General features: G+C 48.1%; 1 protein-coding gene across 1 annotated transcript in view; it reads left to right on the forward strand.

The window, feature by feature from the left end:
* LOC138527552 (acyl-coenzyme A thioesterase 1-like) overlaps nt 1-17,213 on the forward strand; it is an 89,917-nt gene that overhangs the window by 49,945 nt on the left and 22,759 nt on the right. The window contains exon 2 of the mRNA XM_069638807.1: nt 5,759-5,961. Coding sequence (XP_069494908.1) covers nt 5,759-5,961 — 203 coding nt within the window. The remainder of the gene's footprint in view (nt 1-5,758; nt 5,962-17,213) is intronic.

A 17,213-nucleotide genomic window follows, 5' to 3' on the forward strand; every position in this document is an offset into this window, starting at 1 on the left:
GAATGGAGGTGGAAGACCCCCGCCTCCAGGTATGACTAAAAGGATTTAAAGAGGGTGGTGATAACTCACGCAGGGGTTGTAAACCTAGATTGCCCAGTTCAATGTACCAAGTTTGACTAGCCAGTTTTTTCCATTTGTCACATCGGTCAGAGGGATACAACTCGCAAAGTGCCCATGGTGAATAGTCAAATAAACAATCACAGTTCAAATCCCCAGCTAGTATTACATGACCTGAGACATTAGCCAGCCCCCACTCCAAAATAATCTGAGAGATAAGAGACACAAACAGCTTAATTTCACCAACCCCTGTATGCCAATAGATGTTAATAATTAGTAATTTTAGATGGCCGGTACTCGAGTTCAGGGCTACCCCCAGCGCCCCATAGGGAAGACCCAAAAGAACCTTGCCAGCAAGCCCACAGCAGTTATCCACTGCCACCAGTAGACCACCCGAAGGTCTACCCCTCAGGTTATGTCGGGCCGGCTGGTCGAAAATTTGAAAACCATCTAAACAAGGGGTTGAGGTCATCCAAGTCTCTTGAATGCAAATAACATTAGCATCTCTCAGCCGCTGTAGGCACTCCAAATTCGTGAATAGGTGTTGATTACCTCTGGAGTTCCAAGATTTTATACAAAAGTTCGACTGAGGATCTGAGGTCAGATTTGGGAAAATATAGCTAGGGCACAAGTTTTTGCCACAAGGTGGAGATGATGGTAGCCCAGTCAACATCTTTATTTTGCTGGTGCAATAAAGTTATTGAAGTGGGCAGAGAATCCTGTCCCCCTGTATGAGCCCCTATTGGTTTAACTGCTGATTGTAGAGAAGAGGGCCCATTAGTCGGCAGTTCCCAAGGTGCAGCCGCTTCCACTCTGAAGCCCAATTCCTTCAGAGAGTCTTTTTGAGTAAGAATCAGTTCTTTAACAAATGGTGATGCAAGAAGAATCATGCTCATATCCACAGAATTACAATCCACAAAGGCCACTCTATCAATGTCCTTAGAGGAAATGAGAGCAAGGGCAGGGATTTCAGAGAAAATGGATAATACATTTCGACGATTCAAACAAACAGGCTCTTCCAATTTCAGCAAGCTTTGGATCTTTATCAAGTGTAAAGAGTTAAGTTTCTTATTATTCGTACATTCTTGGCGTATTAAATTGCCTGCTGATAAATTTTGAGGGCCTTTCATGTTTGTATCAAGATGTTTGGCAGCAGCAGGGGGCAAAGTTCTGGTCTGTGGTTTGTATAGACGATCCACCAGGTTGCGAATCCCAGCAGAAATTGTGGGGTGAGTAGGGGCAGACAGATTGTTAGTGTCTTGAGAGAATCCCCTCACCAATCCCAGATCCGAAGAAAAAGCAGGGATCAGGGGCTGGTGAAGTAGTGATTTCGTTGGAGATTGCAGTTGCATGGGACCCCAATTTGCCGGGGTTTGATGAGGCCTTAGGACCGACGCGCTCTGTGAGCAATTTAGCTCGGGAACTAGAGACACGGCCCGAGTCAGGGGAATTGCTTCCAAGGTTGTGAATTTTCCAATACCACACCCCTGATGTAAATTACTATGATTTACACCTTGTGGAATCACGGGAACCATGAGATGATCTTCACACAGCTTGGAGTTGTTGATACCACAAGCTTGTGTCGCGCCCGAATCCACCAAAGCTGTATCGTAGGTTTTAAATTTACTCATGGCAGCACCAAGTGATAGATTGCTGGAATTAGTAGCTTGTAAAATCAGCGGAACCATTGAAGTTTCCTCGGTAGACCTAAATTTACCTGTACCACATCCATGTTGAAGTGGCACCAAAGGGCACAGTTTTGAGATAGAGGAGGCAAATAAGGTTTCACTTATGGACTGTTTAGGGGGGGCCAAACAGAATTTTGGAAGGTTGCCGGACCACTTGTCAGAAACAAGTGTAGCTGGAGGGTTACAATTAACAGTTTGAGCCATAGAGTCAACCAATTTAATCATTGGAGGCTTAATAACATTCGTTAAGTTACCCTTAGAGGTAGAGGCATTATTCGAAAAAGTGAAAACCTTTGCAGTAGATTTGGTAAAGAGTATATTAGTTTGCTTAGTGGCCAATTTCCGCTTGATAAGGCGCGATTTACGTGGGGCCATTGTTTTCTTGGAAGTTGGGTGCTTAATAGCACTGTCATGTGGGCATTTAAGACCCTGGGTTGGAGTCAAGCTTGTACCCGGACTGGACTCTATCGGCCGAGTAGGTTTAATATTCTTCAGTAGCTCCTCAGCAGTATTACAGGGAATTGCCGGTGAAATAGGCTTAGGTTGTACAGAGAGAGTTGCTTTATTAATAGCCTTTGCTATAATAACTGGAGATCCAGTAGAGTTAGATTGACCCCGAATAGAAATCGGGTCAGGCAAGCATTGGATGGGGTCGGCCAATATACCTATAGCCGTGGTAGGAGTACCAGAACAAGAAAAAATTGCTGGTAAATCATAATCGTGAGCAGCAGCATTATTAGAAGATTCCCCTGGCAAGTTGTTATCGGATATCTCTATAATTTGGGAATTGACCCTGGCTGTTTGACAAGAGGGGGTTGGAGAACTATCGCCTTGTGAAACTTGCACCGGTCGCCTCTGGGATATCTCTGTACCGATCCAATCCACTTTATTATTAAGATCCACTAAAATATCTGTGCCAATACAATCAATTTTTAAATTAAGTTCTGTCATTGCAGATTTGACAGATTTCAGCTTAGACCAAACATTGTCATAAAGCTCAACAAAGGGGCTCAAAACAACGTTAAGGGCTGAGACTGTTGGGTGCGTCAAGCGAATTTGTTCATCCACATCTTTCAATGTATGATGTAAATGCGGAGAATTTGCTTGGTTCAGATTGGTTGACAGAGGGCCTAAGTCGGAAACATCGTCCGCAATGTTGTTTTCAATGACTTCAATAATGTTAGTTAGGGCGGTAGGTGTATTATCAGCCACTGGATCTTGGGAAGAGGATCTAGAGGTTTCCGGAATTCCAGTAGTACATGGCAGATTCATCGCTTTATCCGCACACTCAATTATGCTAAGGTCAGTGATATTATTATTTCCCCCAAAAAAAGCTTGTGTCGACATTGCCGAATGGTCTAACATAGCGTTGCCTCTAAACACTTTGGGAAGTTTTATTTCTGTGCTAGTTGAGGTTGCTTTTAGGATGTATTTGTCCATGAATGTCTGGCCAAGTACTTGGTGGCGTACTTTAGTTTGTCTAGGAGTTTTATGTAGTGCATTATCACCTGCTACAGACACTGGTAGTTGCGTCTATAATCTCGGGGTTATGGATCATAACATTATGAGTGGTTAGTGGAATACTATGTTCCAAGGTGTTTAAAATAATAGGCTTTATCGAAGTGAGGCTGCAAGACATAGCATTATTTATAGAGGGGATAGGTTCCACCGAAAGTGGGGCACTACAAAGAGACTTAGAAGTGATTGAAGACACAGTATTAGTTAACCTACACTTGGCCAGGATGCTGGTAGAGTCAACCTGTGAGGCCGGGTCCACTGAGATAGCATCCAATAGGAATTGAGGGCCTTTTTGGCTGCGCAAACCAGATCTCAACATAGAATAAAATAAAATCAGAGATTAGACAATAAACTAGCGTTGTGATAAAAAATCTTAGCCGCCAACTTCCTCCAGTATAAAATGATGTGAGTCTCCTTAGTGTGGTTAACTTAATTAAAAAAAATATAGCCAGATAAAAAATTAAACAGTCAATATGCGTGTTAATGGACTATAACACCACTGGCTCTAAAAGCAAAAATTTCTCTTATTAAAAAGTAGAAAATAGTCATTGACAGTAGCTTAGTAGGTGTAAGAATGGCAATACCGAACAAACAGCCAGACACACTGGTAAATCTGGATGTAGGAGGCTTACTAGTTGAAGATCGCCGTCCACGCCAAACAGCACCAGCCCTTCTGCCACCAGGGCTTACGCCGCGAGGGTGGCTTCGCGGCAGTTTTGAAGAGAGTCAGCGAGTCACGTGAGCAGGTCACGTGAGCAGGTCACGTGATCCCCAGCGGCTCCGCCTCCCTGTGGCCAGCAAGAGCCCTATGCTCACAATGCTGTTAGGAGGTGGGGCGGGCTGGCTGTTGTAGTAGCAGAAGGTAAGTAAAACAGCGTCCTGCAGCTCCGGCACCAAATGAAGACAATGCCTTCAATTAACTATCTATCTCCCTTTCTACCTATGGTGTTCCCCAGGGGTCTCACCTCTCACCCTGGATTTTCACTCCTGCCCACCGCATTGCCATCTTCTGCTCCAATTTCCAGTGCTATGCGGATGACAACTCATTTTCAGGCTTCCCTTGGCTGCCTCTTCTACTTCTCTCATCTCTGACTGCCTATCTGCCGTTCAAGATTGGTGTGCTGCCAATGATCTCTGCCTGAATGCTAGCGAGACGGATCTCCTCCTCATCGGCACACCTTCATCCTCCTTTCCTGTCACTCTTTGGCCAACCTCCCTTGGCTGCCCTCCTACCCCCACCTGTGAGGCTAAGAACCTCGGGGTCATATTTGACACCACGCTTTCCTTCTCTGTCCACATCTTATATCTCATAAAAACCAAACTTCCTTCTGCACCTCCTCAGAAGTATTCTACCTTTGCTCCCCTTCCCCCAGAAGCTCACTGTCTCTCGATCCCTGGTTCTCTTTAGATTGGACTATTGAAACAGCCTCTTTCTAAATCTACTTGCTTCTGCTCTCCGCCCTTTGCAACTTATCCAGAACGGGACTGCGAGACTTGTCCTTGGCCTCAAGCCGAGGAATCATATCTATCCAGCCCTGAAATCTCTCCAGTGGTTGCAAGGATTAACTTCCAAGAACCTGTGCATTGTCAACAAGGCTTTCTGGGGCCTGAGCCCAAAATACCTTCAGCTCTTCCTCCGTAAATACCTTTCCTCCCGAGCCCTTTGCTCCTCCACTTCAAACTCCCTCAGGGTCAGTCGTTTTTCTCTGTCTCCCTCTGGAACAGCCTCCCGGCCTCTCTTAAACTTGAGGAGAACCACCTCAGGTTCCGGAAGCACCTCAAGACCTTCCTCTTTGCTTCTGCCTCCTCTCCCCTGCTGATCTGTTCTGTCTCAGTATCGTGCACCTGGCCACCCAATGATTTTCGGGCCCAGGTACCTGCTCACCCTGCCACCGACCCGCACCGCCTCCTGGCAATCCCTTGCACTAGGGTCTGTATCTGTCACCCTTACAGTCCCAACCCCCCCTACCTGTTCTTTCTGCACTTTATCTGGCACACCCTGTCTGCTGCCGTATATGTAGCACTTGTCACTTGTGGATGCACTACCACTGTTTGTTGCTTTTAATTATGTTTCATGTATTTTCTCCTTGCTCAGCACTTTTTCTCCTCTCCCCCCCCCCATGCACTTTGCCCTTCTTCCTCTCCCATGCACTTGCGTGTTCTCAATGTCATTGGGCTTAGTAGGATTGTTTTTTTTTTGTTCTCCCTTGTTCCCCTCCCCTCCCTTGTCACGCTCTGAAACACTTGTGTGCGAGTGCAATACAATTAATATATCTGTATTATTATAGTGCTCATTTATGATGCAAGCAGGAGCTAAATAGCTACCACAGTTTTAATCCCTGCTTAAATATCCAGGATCCTATAGAAAAACTGTTTAGACAGTGGACTCTTGGGGGTACTGTAGCTGTGTATATTATTAGATGGATCTGGCCAAATGTTTTATTTCATATTTACTGAAGATTGAGTGCCAATGTCTTTCTCCTTCAACTTTCCAGGTCAAGGTCCTTTTCCTGCAGTCATTGACTTGTACGGAACTGCTGGAGGTCTCCCAGAGTACAGGGCAAGCCTCTTTGCAAACCGAGGATTTATGACATTGGCGCTCGCTTACTTTGGTTTCGAGGACCTCCCCCAAGGCCTAGATGCGCTACACCTGGACTATTTCGGAGCGGCTGTGGAGTTTCTACAGAGGCAGCAGCAGGTACACATTCTTATGTCATTATCCAGCTTCCACTTTCCAAAGTGAAGCTCTGCGATCAAGATTTTTTTTTCTTTTCAATACAACATATTATTGGCATTTTAACGTAAAGCATTACATCAGGCATTTTGCGAATTTCAAAATATATCACATCACTTATTGGTTTTAATATTTTAGTAGCTTAATGGTGGGGGGGACAGGCTCTGGGCTGGGCCTCAGTTCAGTCCGTGGCAAGGGAAGGTGGGCAAGGCAGCAATGCCGCTGTAATGTCTCATGGACTCTTGGTCATCCTAGCCAGGGGGTGAGTGCGGGTCTACAGTTGAGGGTGGGATCTGTTCTGCAAAGTCCATGAATGGTGCCCAGGTGTTTTGAAAATGGCTTGGTTCCCTGCTCGTAGGGCTGTAATCTTTTCTGCGACTACTGTGTCCCAGCATTTTGCCCACCACAGCGGGATTGATTGGCCTGTGGGGTTCTTCCAGAGCCATGCTAGTGCGATTTATGCTGCTGTTAAGAGGTGCGTGCATAGGCGAGCTATATGTCCTGTGAGGGGGAATTCTCTTGTCACCTGTGTCCCCCAGCAGGACGATCCCTGGGTCCCAGGGAATAGTGAGGCCTGTGATTGCTTTTATATGGTCTAGGACTTCTCTCCAATATGTCACTGCTTGCGGGCATGTCCATAGTAGGTGGAACAGGGTTCCTTCGGTTCTACATCCCCTCCAGCAGCCCGGTGGGATGTTTGGGTTGGTTTATACATCTGCGTAGGGGTGATGTAGTATCTATAACAGATCCATATCCACATTCTCTGTTAGTAATACATTGGGTGCTTTTCTGGTTCCTCGCCCAGATCTTGCGCCAGGCGCTCTCATCTATTGGTCGCACCAGGTCTCTTTCCCAGTTGATCATATATCTTTCTTTGACTGTGGGGTCGTGTTTATCCAGGAGCTGATATAATGCGGAGACCTTCCCTTTGGGTGGGGCTGTTGTTAGTGTCCGTTCTAGCGCCGTTAGTTCTCTGGAGCCCTTTTCCTTGACAGTTCTTTGTGATAGCCAGTGCCGTATCTGGGAGTATCTGAATCGTTCAGCTTCTGGGACTTTGAATTTAGTTTTGCACTCTTCAAACGTAAGTGGATTGCCTCCCACTAGGAAGTCTGAAATTGTTCGGAGGCTGGAGCTGGAGGCCTGGAGAGAAGTCTGGGTTGCCCCAAATTGGGGTTAGTGGGCCTAGGAAACCCGTGCATCCCCATTTACGTGCGGCTGCTTTCCAGTTCGATACTGTGTTGAATGTTGCTTTCATGGGTCCTGCGTTCGGTTGGTTTCTTAGCATCCACATGTGCGGGAGGTCGGGTAGGGGGGATTTGCACCATGCTTCTTCTATTTGTTTCTAGTATGGGGGGTCCGTTGTTTGTGACCATGTGAATGCGGGAGCTAGTTGGGCACCTCGCTTGTCCCTAGTTACCTCCGGTGTTCACAGGCCTCCCGCGTTACGGACTCGAGTCATGATTTATTTCGCTATTCGGGCTCTCAAACTCCCCCCCCCCCCCCCCCCCCCCCCCCCAGATAAATTTCAGTATAGCTCGCTCTAGGCCTTTGAGCTCCCTCTCTGGGATGTGTACCGGCAGCGCCATGCAGTAATAGAGTAGTCTTGGAATCGGGTTCATTTTGGCTGCCGCCACTCTGCCCAGCCATGATATTTCCTGCTCGTTCCAGTGGATTAAATCCCTTTTCAGTTCTCTAAGTAGTTGTGGGAAGTTGCTCTGATATATCTGGGCATGGTTTTTGGGGATATGTACCCCCAGGTATTGAATTGTGTCTTCTGCCCAGGGGATGGGGTATTTGGGTGAAAGTTCATCCTTCTGCATCTTTGTGATGTTGATTGCTAGTGCAGTCGCTTTATCGCAATTCACGATGAATCCTGGTGCTCTCCCAAACGCTTTGAGCTCTTCTCGTAGGGGGTCTAGGGAAGTGGTTGAGTGTGTGATTGTTAGAACGTCGTCGGTGTATAATGCCGCTTTGTATTCCCTTGCCCCCACTGAGATTCCATGTATGTCTGGGTTTTGCCTAATCCTTCCGGGGAAGGCCTCCATGGACAGTGCGAACACCATAGGAGAGAGTGGACACCCTTGACGGGTTCCCCGGTTGATGGCTATGCTTTCTGATCTGTTCCCATTTACTCGCAGCTGGGTTGTTGGTGATTGATAGTTCGCCATTATTCATGTTGTAAACTTGTGGCCAAAATCCATGTGCTCAAGTGTGTTCTTAATGTAATCCCAACCTGCCAGATCGAACGCCTTGTGTGCGTCTAGGGCTATGACCATAAGTTCCTCCTTCTGTCGTGTGGCACTCTCTATAAGGTCTATTGTTCTCCTGATATTGTCGAACGTGCTCCTCCCAGGAATGAATCCTGTTTGGTCCCTGTCCACCAGGTCTGGGAGCACTTTCCCTAGTCTGGCGGCTAGGACTTTATCTTCCCATCTAGGTTCATGAGGGTTATCGGTCTGTAGGATGTTACCTGCTTTGGGTCTTTCCCCGGTTTGTGGACCAGTATAGTGAGTGATTTTTCCCCCATCGATTTGATGACTTTCCTTGATTCTAGGAATTAGTTAAATACTTGGGAAAGCTGTGGGGCCAATACCTGCGAGAATGACTTAAAGAATTTCACTGTTAGCCCATCGGGGCCTGGGGCAGTATTCTCCAGGGATTTGATGGCTTCCCTGACTTCCTCTGTCGTTATCAGGGTTTCCAGAGATTCGAGCTGCGGTTTGATGTTGGGTGCTATTGCTTTCTCTGGTGTTGGTTCTCGGGATGGGTGGATGGGCCAGTCATTGTTTTTTGATGGGCTATAAGGGCGTTCAGTTTTCCCCTATCTGTATATCGGGTTATGCCGTCTTCCCCCCCCCCGTGATGCATGTTATATTGTTCTTTTTGTGTATCTGCTGCAGTTTGTGGGCGAGTATTCGGTTAGCCTTGTTACTTTTGCTATAATAAAACTGCTTAGTGTAGGTGAGGGCTTTAGCCGATCGATCCACCCAATGTATTTCTAGCGCGACTCTCGCTTTCCTCAATTCTCTTTCTAGTTTCCTAGTGTGGTGGATTTTAAGTCGCTACTCTACCTCTGCGACTTTTAGCTCCAGGGCGGTTGCGTGAATCTTAGAGATAAGGTAGTATTCCACTGCTATGCTGATTAATGTTCCCCTGACTACAGTTTTCATAGCTTCCCATACTGTTCCGATGGGCATATCAGGGGTTGTATTTTCCTGGAAGTAGGTCCCTTACCTCTGTTTTAATCATATTGTCTAGGAGGATGGAGTCGTTCAGCTTCCAGTATCTCGGTGGAGGTGCTGGTAGCCCATTTATAGCTAGGTCTGCTGATACCGGGGCATGGTCTGAGATCATACGACTGTGGATTTGTATATTCTCCAGGCATGGGAACAGGCCCCCAGTAATTAATAAGTCGATTCGGGAGTGCCCTTCGTGGGCGTTGCAGTAGAAGGTGTAGTCCCTAATCCCACTATTCGCCAGCCTCCACGTGTCTCTTACGGTTTCTCACATTAGTCTGACGAGGGCTATGGCTCGGATGTATCCATGTTGGATGGTGGGAGGGTTTTGTCTTCTAAGGTATCTGGGACTGTGTTAAATGCCCCGCCTATGATCAGGTGCCCGAGGTGAATGTTGCCAGTGTTGGGATAAGGTTGTGTAAAAATTTGGCTTGGTTTATGTTGGGGCAATAAATCCCCGCTATGGTGATAGCCTGTTCTAATATATATTCTTTTACCAGGAGTAACCTGCCTGCTGGGTCTCTTTTTACTGTGAGGTCTCGAAGTGGGAAATTGTTGCTCAGCAGGATTGCTACACCCCCCCCCCCGTTTCATTTCCCCTGAGGTGGCATGGAGAGCCTGTGTGAATCGTCGGAACCTGAGGCGTTGCTCGTCTGCCGCCAGTAAGTGGGTTTCTTGAAGAATTACAATATCCCCCTCTAGGTTGTTGAGCCTGTTCTCTACTGACTTACGCTTCCTCGGGGAGTTGAGGCCGACTACATTCCACGTGCGGATGCAAATGTTTCTATCCTCTACCAGGCCTCTTGGGTTCATGCTGTAGTGCCCCTATGGGCTCCCCAGTTCCGGGCTTTCGAGCCCGCGTTTGGAGGCCCCCCCGTTGTGGGAGTGTATGTGATGTGACTGTGTACGTCTGATGTATAGCATCTAATCCCTTCTTAGGGGCCAACATGCCACAAATCCCTCCCACCCCCCTAACTCCTCGGACCAAGACCAGCCTCGTTCAATGGGGAAGGCTAAATGTACCATATCGGCGAGTTGGTGGAGGCCAATTGGGCCTAAATGCCGTCAACATGACAGCCAAGGAGCAGTGACCGTTGGTGCGGGGTCGAACCCCCGCATTAAGTTTTGGAGTGAGTGTTTGTTGGGATTAGGTGTCTGCGGCGGTGCTCTGGGTCAGTGGTGCAGTTAAGCCTAACTCTGGCCCCACAGCAGGGCTCCTATAGTTGTATTATGATAGTACCTTGTATGGGCAGGGCCTTGTGGCGAAAGACCGGGTTCTGGCTGTGGTGATCGTACTTGAATCAGTGTGGTTCCTTGTTCTTCCGCGGGCCTCTGAGTCTGCGTTTTCTCATAGCTCTCGTCCATGCTCCGTCAACATGTGGTTTTGATTTGTCTTGGCTGTGTGTTTCAGATTCTGAATTGTCGCTTTCTGGTCCTTTCCCTATGAATTTTTCCACTTCTTTGGGGGTGCGGATGTACCTCCCTGGTTCCCTCCCATGTAAAGTTCAGTGACGTTGGGAAGCTCCATCTGTACTGCAACTTACGTTCTATGAGCCATTCTGTGAGGTTGTAGAGTGTTTTCCTCTTCTGTAGGGTCGCGATAGACAGGTCTTGGTACAGTGAGATGCTTGCCCCCCTGAAGAGTATTTGCTTGGCTCTTCTGGCTTCCCTCATAATCTCTTCTTTTATTTTGAAGAAATTGACTCGAGCTAAGCCGCCGGGGGGAGGGGCGGATTCCCGCTGGATTGTGCGATGGACCCGGTTGAGCTCCAGGGGGGAGCTGTCTGTAAGGGTCAATATGAATCTGAACAGCTCCTTGGTAAAGTTCTCCAGTTCTGCATCCGTGATTGTTGTGGGGATTCCCCGTCGGCGGATATTTGTTCCTCCGGGAACGATTTTCCGTGTATTCTTGCTTCAGCTCAAGCAAGTCATACTTCGCCTCTAGTGCTTCTATTCTGTCCAGGTTTCTTTCCAGGTCAAAGGCATGGTCGGCCACAGCATTTTCTAGGTCTCCATTGCGTTGTTCCACCTCTGCCACCCTTTTGTCAAGTGCTGTGTTTGTTTGTTTATTTATTTGGTAATGCGCTCCAAGCCCGTGGGCATCTGGGCGCAGCAATACAAGAGGACTCGAAACTTAGTTACAATGCCTGACACAGGCTATTACAGAAAAACAGTGGTCGCTTACAATGGGTGATACAATACATATAGAATAGCAAGGGTTAAGCGCATAAGAATAACATCTTAACAGGTTGTAACGTTTCTGCTAGGATGAGGATGTCGTTGTTGTGCAGCCATTTGAGAGCGTAGGATCTGAATCCTGTGTAAGGTAAAGGGCGTCTAAGGTCGGATGGGAGTGTGTTCCATGATTGTGCAGCTCTAACTGGGAAGCTCGCTCCACCCGCTGTGGTAAGTTTGAATCTAGGGACTTCCAGTAGGAAGGTGTTGGCAGATCTCGTCAGTCGGTTAGAGGGTCTCCAATTGATACTTTCCGCTAGGTAGGGGGGTGCTTGATTGTTGAGGCATTTAGAAGTGAGGGAAATAGTTTTAAGGAGGATTCTGTCCTTTACCTTTAGCCAGTGGGCTTCTGTCCGGTGTTTGGAGATATGCTCTCTGCGTGGGATGTTCAGAGCTGCTCTAAGAGCGTTATTTTGTAATCTCTGGAGTTTGTCAGTGACCGACTTATTTGCACCTGAGTATAAGGCGTTGCAATAGTCCAGTCTGGACATGACAAGGGCATTGGCCAAGGTGAGGCAGCTGGCACTGGACAGGAAGGGTCTGGCGGCACGGATGAGTTTACACGTGAAGTGGTTGAGGAGGCGAGGGAGTTCACTTGCTTTTTGAGGGTAAGAGCTGAGTCGAGGTAAAAACCTAAAGTTTTGACCTCGTGCATAACCTTAATAGTATTGTTATCGATGTTAAATGAGGCATAGTCCGGGGTGAGTTTGGATAAGTTGTGGTCTGAACCAAGGAGCAGGATTTCAGTTTTATCGTCGTTCAGGCAGAGGCCATGAGTGGCCATCCATGCTTGAATGAGGATGTAAATTTTATTCACCAGAGCCAAGTCCACTTCATAGTTGCCCGAAAGGGGTATGAGGATCTGGGTGTCATCTGCGTAATTAGTGTAGGTGACGCCCAGTCTGTCCAACTTGTCGAACAATGGCTTGGTGAAGATGTTGTACATAGTGGGTGAGACACATGTGATTTGGATGGGATCGGCACAAGTGGAAGAGGAGAACACTCTCATGGTCCGGTTGGCTAGAAAGGATTGGACCCATGCTATAGCATCTCTTGTGAAGTTGGCAGCTAGCTTGAGGTGGTTGCATAAGACTGCATGATCCACCAGATCAAAAGCTGCTGACAAGTCCAGTAAAAGTAGCAGCGCTGTTTTCCCATTATCCTTAAATTCCTCCATTTTAGTTTTAAGATCTATCAGGGCTGTTTCCGTGCCATGGAGGGGGCGGAAGCCCGATTGGCGCGAGCCTAGTAGATGATTAGCTTCTAGGTACTCTTGAATTTGGAGATAGGCTACTCTGTCGATAATTTTTAGTAGGAAGGGTACCGTGGTGATAGGCCTATAGTTAGTTGGGATAGATGGATCGATCGAGGGTTTGTTTTTTGAGAAGGGGGAGGACCCAGGATTCTTTTAAGTTGGCTAGCACTGTGTTGGATTTGAAGGATGAGTTAAGCTTCGAGATGAAAGGGGCTAAGTCTCTGGCAGCGTCCTTTATTATTTGAGCTGGGCAGCTGTCGCCCTTACAGTTGGAGGGCTTCAGTGAGAGGATAGCCTTTTCAGTGTCGATGATGGAGATGGGTTTAAAGCTAAAAGGGGTGATAGTAATAGGTTCAGTTGCTAGAGGCACTTGTTGATCAGTAGGAGAGAGGGTGTCTTTTTTATTATTTTAAGTTGGAGTGTGGAGATTTTGTTTGATAGGGCATACTGTATATTAGTGCACCATATCTTGTCCTTTGGGACCGTGTCAGTTGGTTGGATAGGGGATTCCATTTCCCGGAGGATGGCAAAAAGTTCCTTGGTATTCGATTTGGCATTGGTAATTCTGTCATTGAATATGTTTTTTTTAGTGTTGATAATTTCTGACTTGTAGTGTTTTGTAACTTGGGTTAGCTTAGCTTTGTTGTCGTTGGTGGGCGAATTACGCCAGATAGTTTGGAGTTTTCGTTTCTGCTTTCTAAGGTCCTTAAGCTGGGAGGTGAACCAGACATTGAGGTGGGCTTCTTGCTTAGCTTTGCGTAGTTTTGCAGATGCAATGGTGTCTAGTGCGTGAGACATAGCTTTATTAAAGGTGTCTACTAGTATGTCTGGGTCAGTAATGTCCTTCAGACCGTTAAAAGTGGGCAGGAGGAGGGGGATGAGTTTTTCTGTAGTAATGTCTTTTTTACTTCTGGTAGGGAGTGGTGGTATCATTTTGATAGTTTTAGGGCTGGGGAGGTCAAGTGTGGCAGTGAAATTTATTAGAGAGTGGTCAGTCCATAGTTGAGGGGTGATGGCAGTGATGACTATGTTGCAGTTGAGTTCTGATAGCCAGTCAAGGGTTCTGCCTTTAGCATGTGTGGGGAGAGAACTTTTTGGGTAAGGCCTTGGTCATTTAGGATAGCTGTTATAGAGAGGGCATTTTTATTGTCTGGCTCATTGAAGCCGATGTTAAAGTCGCCCAGCAGCAGCGTTTGTGAATGATTTTGGGTATTGTTCGCTATGAGGGTGGTAAGGTCATCTTCAAAGGTTCCCTGGGGACCTGGGGGCCTGTAGATCAAGTGAATGGTTAGCGTGCGGTTATTGGAGAGTTGCATTTTTGCTGAGAGTACTGTGATTTTCTTTGTGACCTCTTCGGCCCCCCTTGTATCTCCTTAGTTATTGCTGCTAGTAGGTCTTTAAGGTCCGATTTGGTTGCGGACTGGGCTGCTTCCGGGCCCTCGGGGGTGGTGGTCAACTCCGCAGTGGATTCCAGTGCATGTTCAGCTTTCTTTAGCTTCTCAAGTGCGGAGTTGCCCATCAGGGTTGTGATATCTGTATTTCGTCGTTTTGCCGCTTTTAGCCATGGTTCATGTTTTGGTTCTGGGCCCGCCACCCGGGCGTAGAAGGGCTTCTGTTATCGCTAGAATCTTGCGATGCTGTCATCCTGTTAGTCTTGGTGCCTTATGGAGCCCCTGGTTCTGTTACAGGATGGTGCTTTCTCCCCCAGTTGTGTCCCGAGATAGTGCTGTTACAGTGCTAGCTCTTTAGCTGTCTGCGAGTTCGGTTATCAGGTGGGTATTTGGGTTTGCAGTGCGCACTGTGTGGGCAGAGAGGAAGGGGCAGAACAGCGGTGAGTGCCCCTTTGCTTTGAGAAGTCCATGGACCCTGCTTCTTTGATGGTTTCTCCCCTCTTGGTAGAGATACAGCTTTAGGGGATCTTTAGTTCCCCTTCTCCATGTGCTGTCTGTTGCGGGGTGGTCACTGGTGGAGGGCTCTCTGTGGTGCGCAATGGTCTTTTGTGCGACTCCGGTTGTGGATGCCCACTCACTTTGGGGGGGGGGCAGGGGGCTCTGTTTGTTGAAGGGTTGCTGGTGTTTCCCCCGGGTGGTATTCCGGCTGCGAGGTCCCTTCGGCTCTCCTCCTCCATGCGAGATACGCTACTGGATGTGGGCTCCACCAGCCTCTTCCCGGAGCGCTCCAGGTGCGCCTCCACTCTCGCTTGTGGCGCGTTATTTAGTGCGGTCTGTTTAGCTTGGAGATGTCGGGGGCGGGGGGGCCTCCCCTTTTGAGGGTTTCGGTCAGGGACTGCTGGGCCTGGACAGGGTCCCTCTGGGCCCAACGCAGTATTGGCTCCGTCGGGGCCTCCTGTTATGACACTCTTGGTGGAAGCGGGGACTCACCGCTGACTTGTGTTGCTTTTCTTGGCCCGGTCCCTCTGCGCCCTGCTTGTCGGAGCTCCTTGTGGGGTCCGACGGATTCATGTGCTGTCCCGGTCGGCTGTCACAGCGGTCCCGCGTTCTCTGCGGCTTGAGTCTGTGTGTCTAGATGGGCGGGCGGCTCTGCTTCTCTCTGGATGCTGGTGTCGCAGCTATTGCTAGTGTTAGTCCTGGGGCATACTAGTCTCACTCCATCAGTGTTGCGCTCCCCAACGGCACAGGTCTCGGGCGTTCATGTCAGTGGTGCTGCTTCTGCCCCTCCGTGACTTCTCGCTCTGCTCCATGATCCGTACGATGGGGGCTGCCATCTTTGTTCCCGTGTCGATGTCAGAGCGCGGCTTCGGCTCTGTGATATCTAGAGATTGGAGCTTCGGTGAGTAGATCAAAGTGATGTGCTGGGTGCGGGACCACTTCAGATCCACATGGTGCTGTTTTGGCAACGTAACAGAGGAGATCTTGTATCGAAAAACTGCTTGAACGGTTTGGTCCAGCTAGGAGCTCTTATGGAGCCATACTGTTAATGTCGGCGCCAAGCCACGCCCCAGATCAAGATGATTTTAAGTTTGGGCACGTCCACTGCAGACTGCGCAGCAGACTGCTTACCTGTTGTGGGCTGGTTCCTCTATTCGCGCTGGCGTTTTCGGTACGGGAGAAGGAGGACTTTGTCACAGCTGCAGTGGCAGTCTGTTGTTGGCGTAACATTGTCCCACATGTTTGTTGTGCTGAATCGGGCTGGTAGCCGCATCCCCTTACGGCGCTCTTCATTCTTGGCTCGGTTTACTGGTTGACATGGTGAAACGCACACGCTTCCTTCCCGAAACCCATAATACCGGCTTCCACTGTTAAGCAGTGCGTCTCAATGCGCCAGTAATTCCTGCCCTGTGCATTGACTCTTGCTGTTATTCCATTACCGTTTGTTCCCTGCTCTGCCTTTCTAACCACCCTTCTTTCCTTTCTCTGTATTGGTTCAGGCCCTTGTATCCCCAATATCCTTGCTCTCCTTCCTTGGCCCCTTTTTGGATTCTGCTCTTTCACCCTGTCCAGTCTCCCCGTGTCTGATTCTGTTGTTGTTTGCTGCTGCCTGTACATCGTCGGCCTGTGTCCTGCACTTCGCCTGCCAGTGTCCATTTCTCATCACTGCTTGGTACTCTCCTTGCATCCAGACCAGTGACCCAGCATACCGTGCCCTTGGGGGTACAGATCATCAAACACAGTGAACAACTGATTTTGGATGCCATAAAGTCACCTGCCTTTCCCATTGTGTTGGGTCTCCCCTAGCTTCAATATCAAAGCCTCTACATTAACTGGTCCACCCGAACTTTTCTTTTGTTCCAACCCATGCAAAAGGTTCTTGTTGTTCAGGACTTCCTGGGATAACGATGAAGGAAGGGTTGCCTACGCCGATGCACAATCCATCTATAGTAGTTTAGCAAGGATTTCCCGATCAATATCAGCACCATAGTTCCGTCTTTGTGGACCCTGCTCCGATCCCGTTACCACTGCATTGAATTCATGATTGTGCCATAGACCTGCTTTCAGATTCCCCATTACCACATGGTAAGATATAGTCATTGACTCCACAGGAATGTCAGGTGCTTCTTCAGTATCTCGATCGCAGTGTTGCCAAAGGAAACATTGTTCTGCCTAGTTCTCCAGCTGGAGCACCCTTGTTTTTTGTGCGCAAGAAGGAGGGTACCCTGTGGCCATGTATCTATTTATAGCGATTTGAACGACATCACCATGAAGGACAGGTACTGATTAACCCCAACTCATGAAATCATGGAGCCACGCCGAAATGCATCAATTTTCACGAAGCTGGATCTACGTGGTGCGCCCCATTTGGTAGGCATAAAACCCGGCGATGAAGACTGCGTTTAAAAACACCTTTTTGGGCATTTTGAATACTGCGTAATGCCTTTTGGACCAGCACTTTATGTACTACATTTTTGCCGATTTACTGGGAGTATCAGCCTGGGTATACCTTGACGACTTCCTAATATTCTCGTCTTCCCTGGATCAACTGATCAAGCACGTTCAGACTGTACTATCCAGAATGGCATCTTTACTCTAAAC

The sequence above is a fragment of the Ambystoma mexicanum genome, chromosome 14, assembly GCF_040938575.1.
Source record: "Ambystoma mexicanum isolate Mex_15411 chromosome 14, UKY_AmexF1_1, whole genome shotgun sequence".
In the NCBI taxonomy this organism is placed as follows: Eukaryota; Metazoa; Chordata; class Amphibia; order Caudata; family Ambystomatidae; genus Ambystoma; species Ambystoma mexicanum.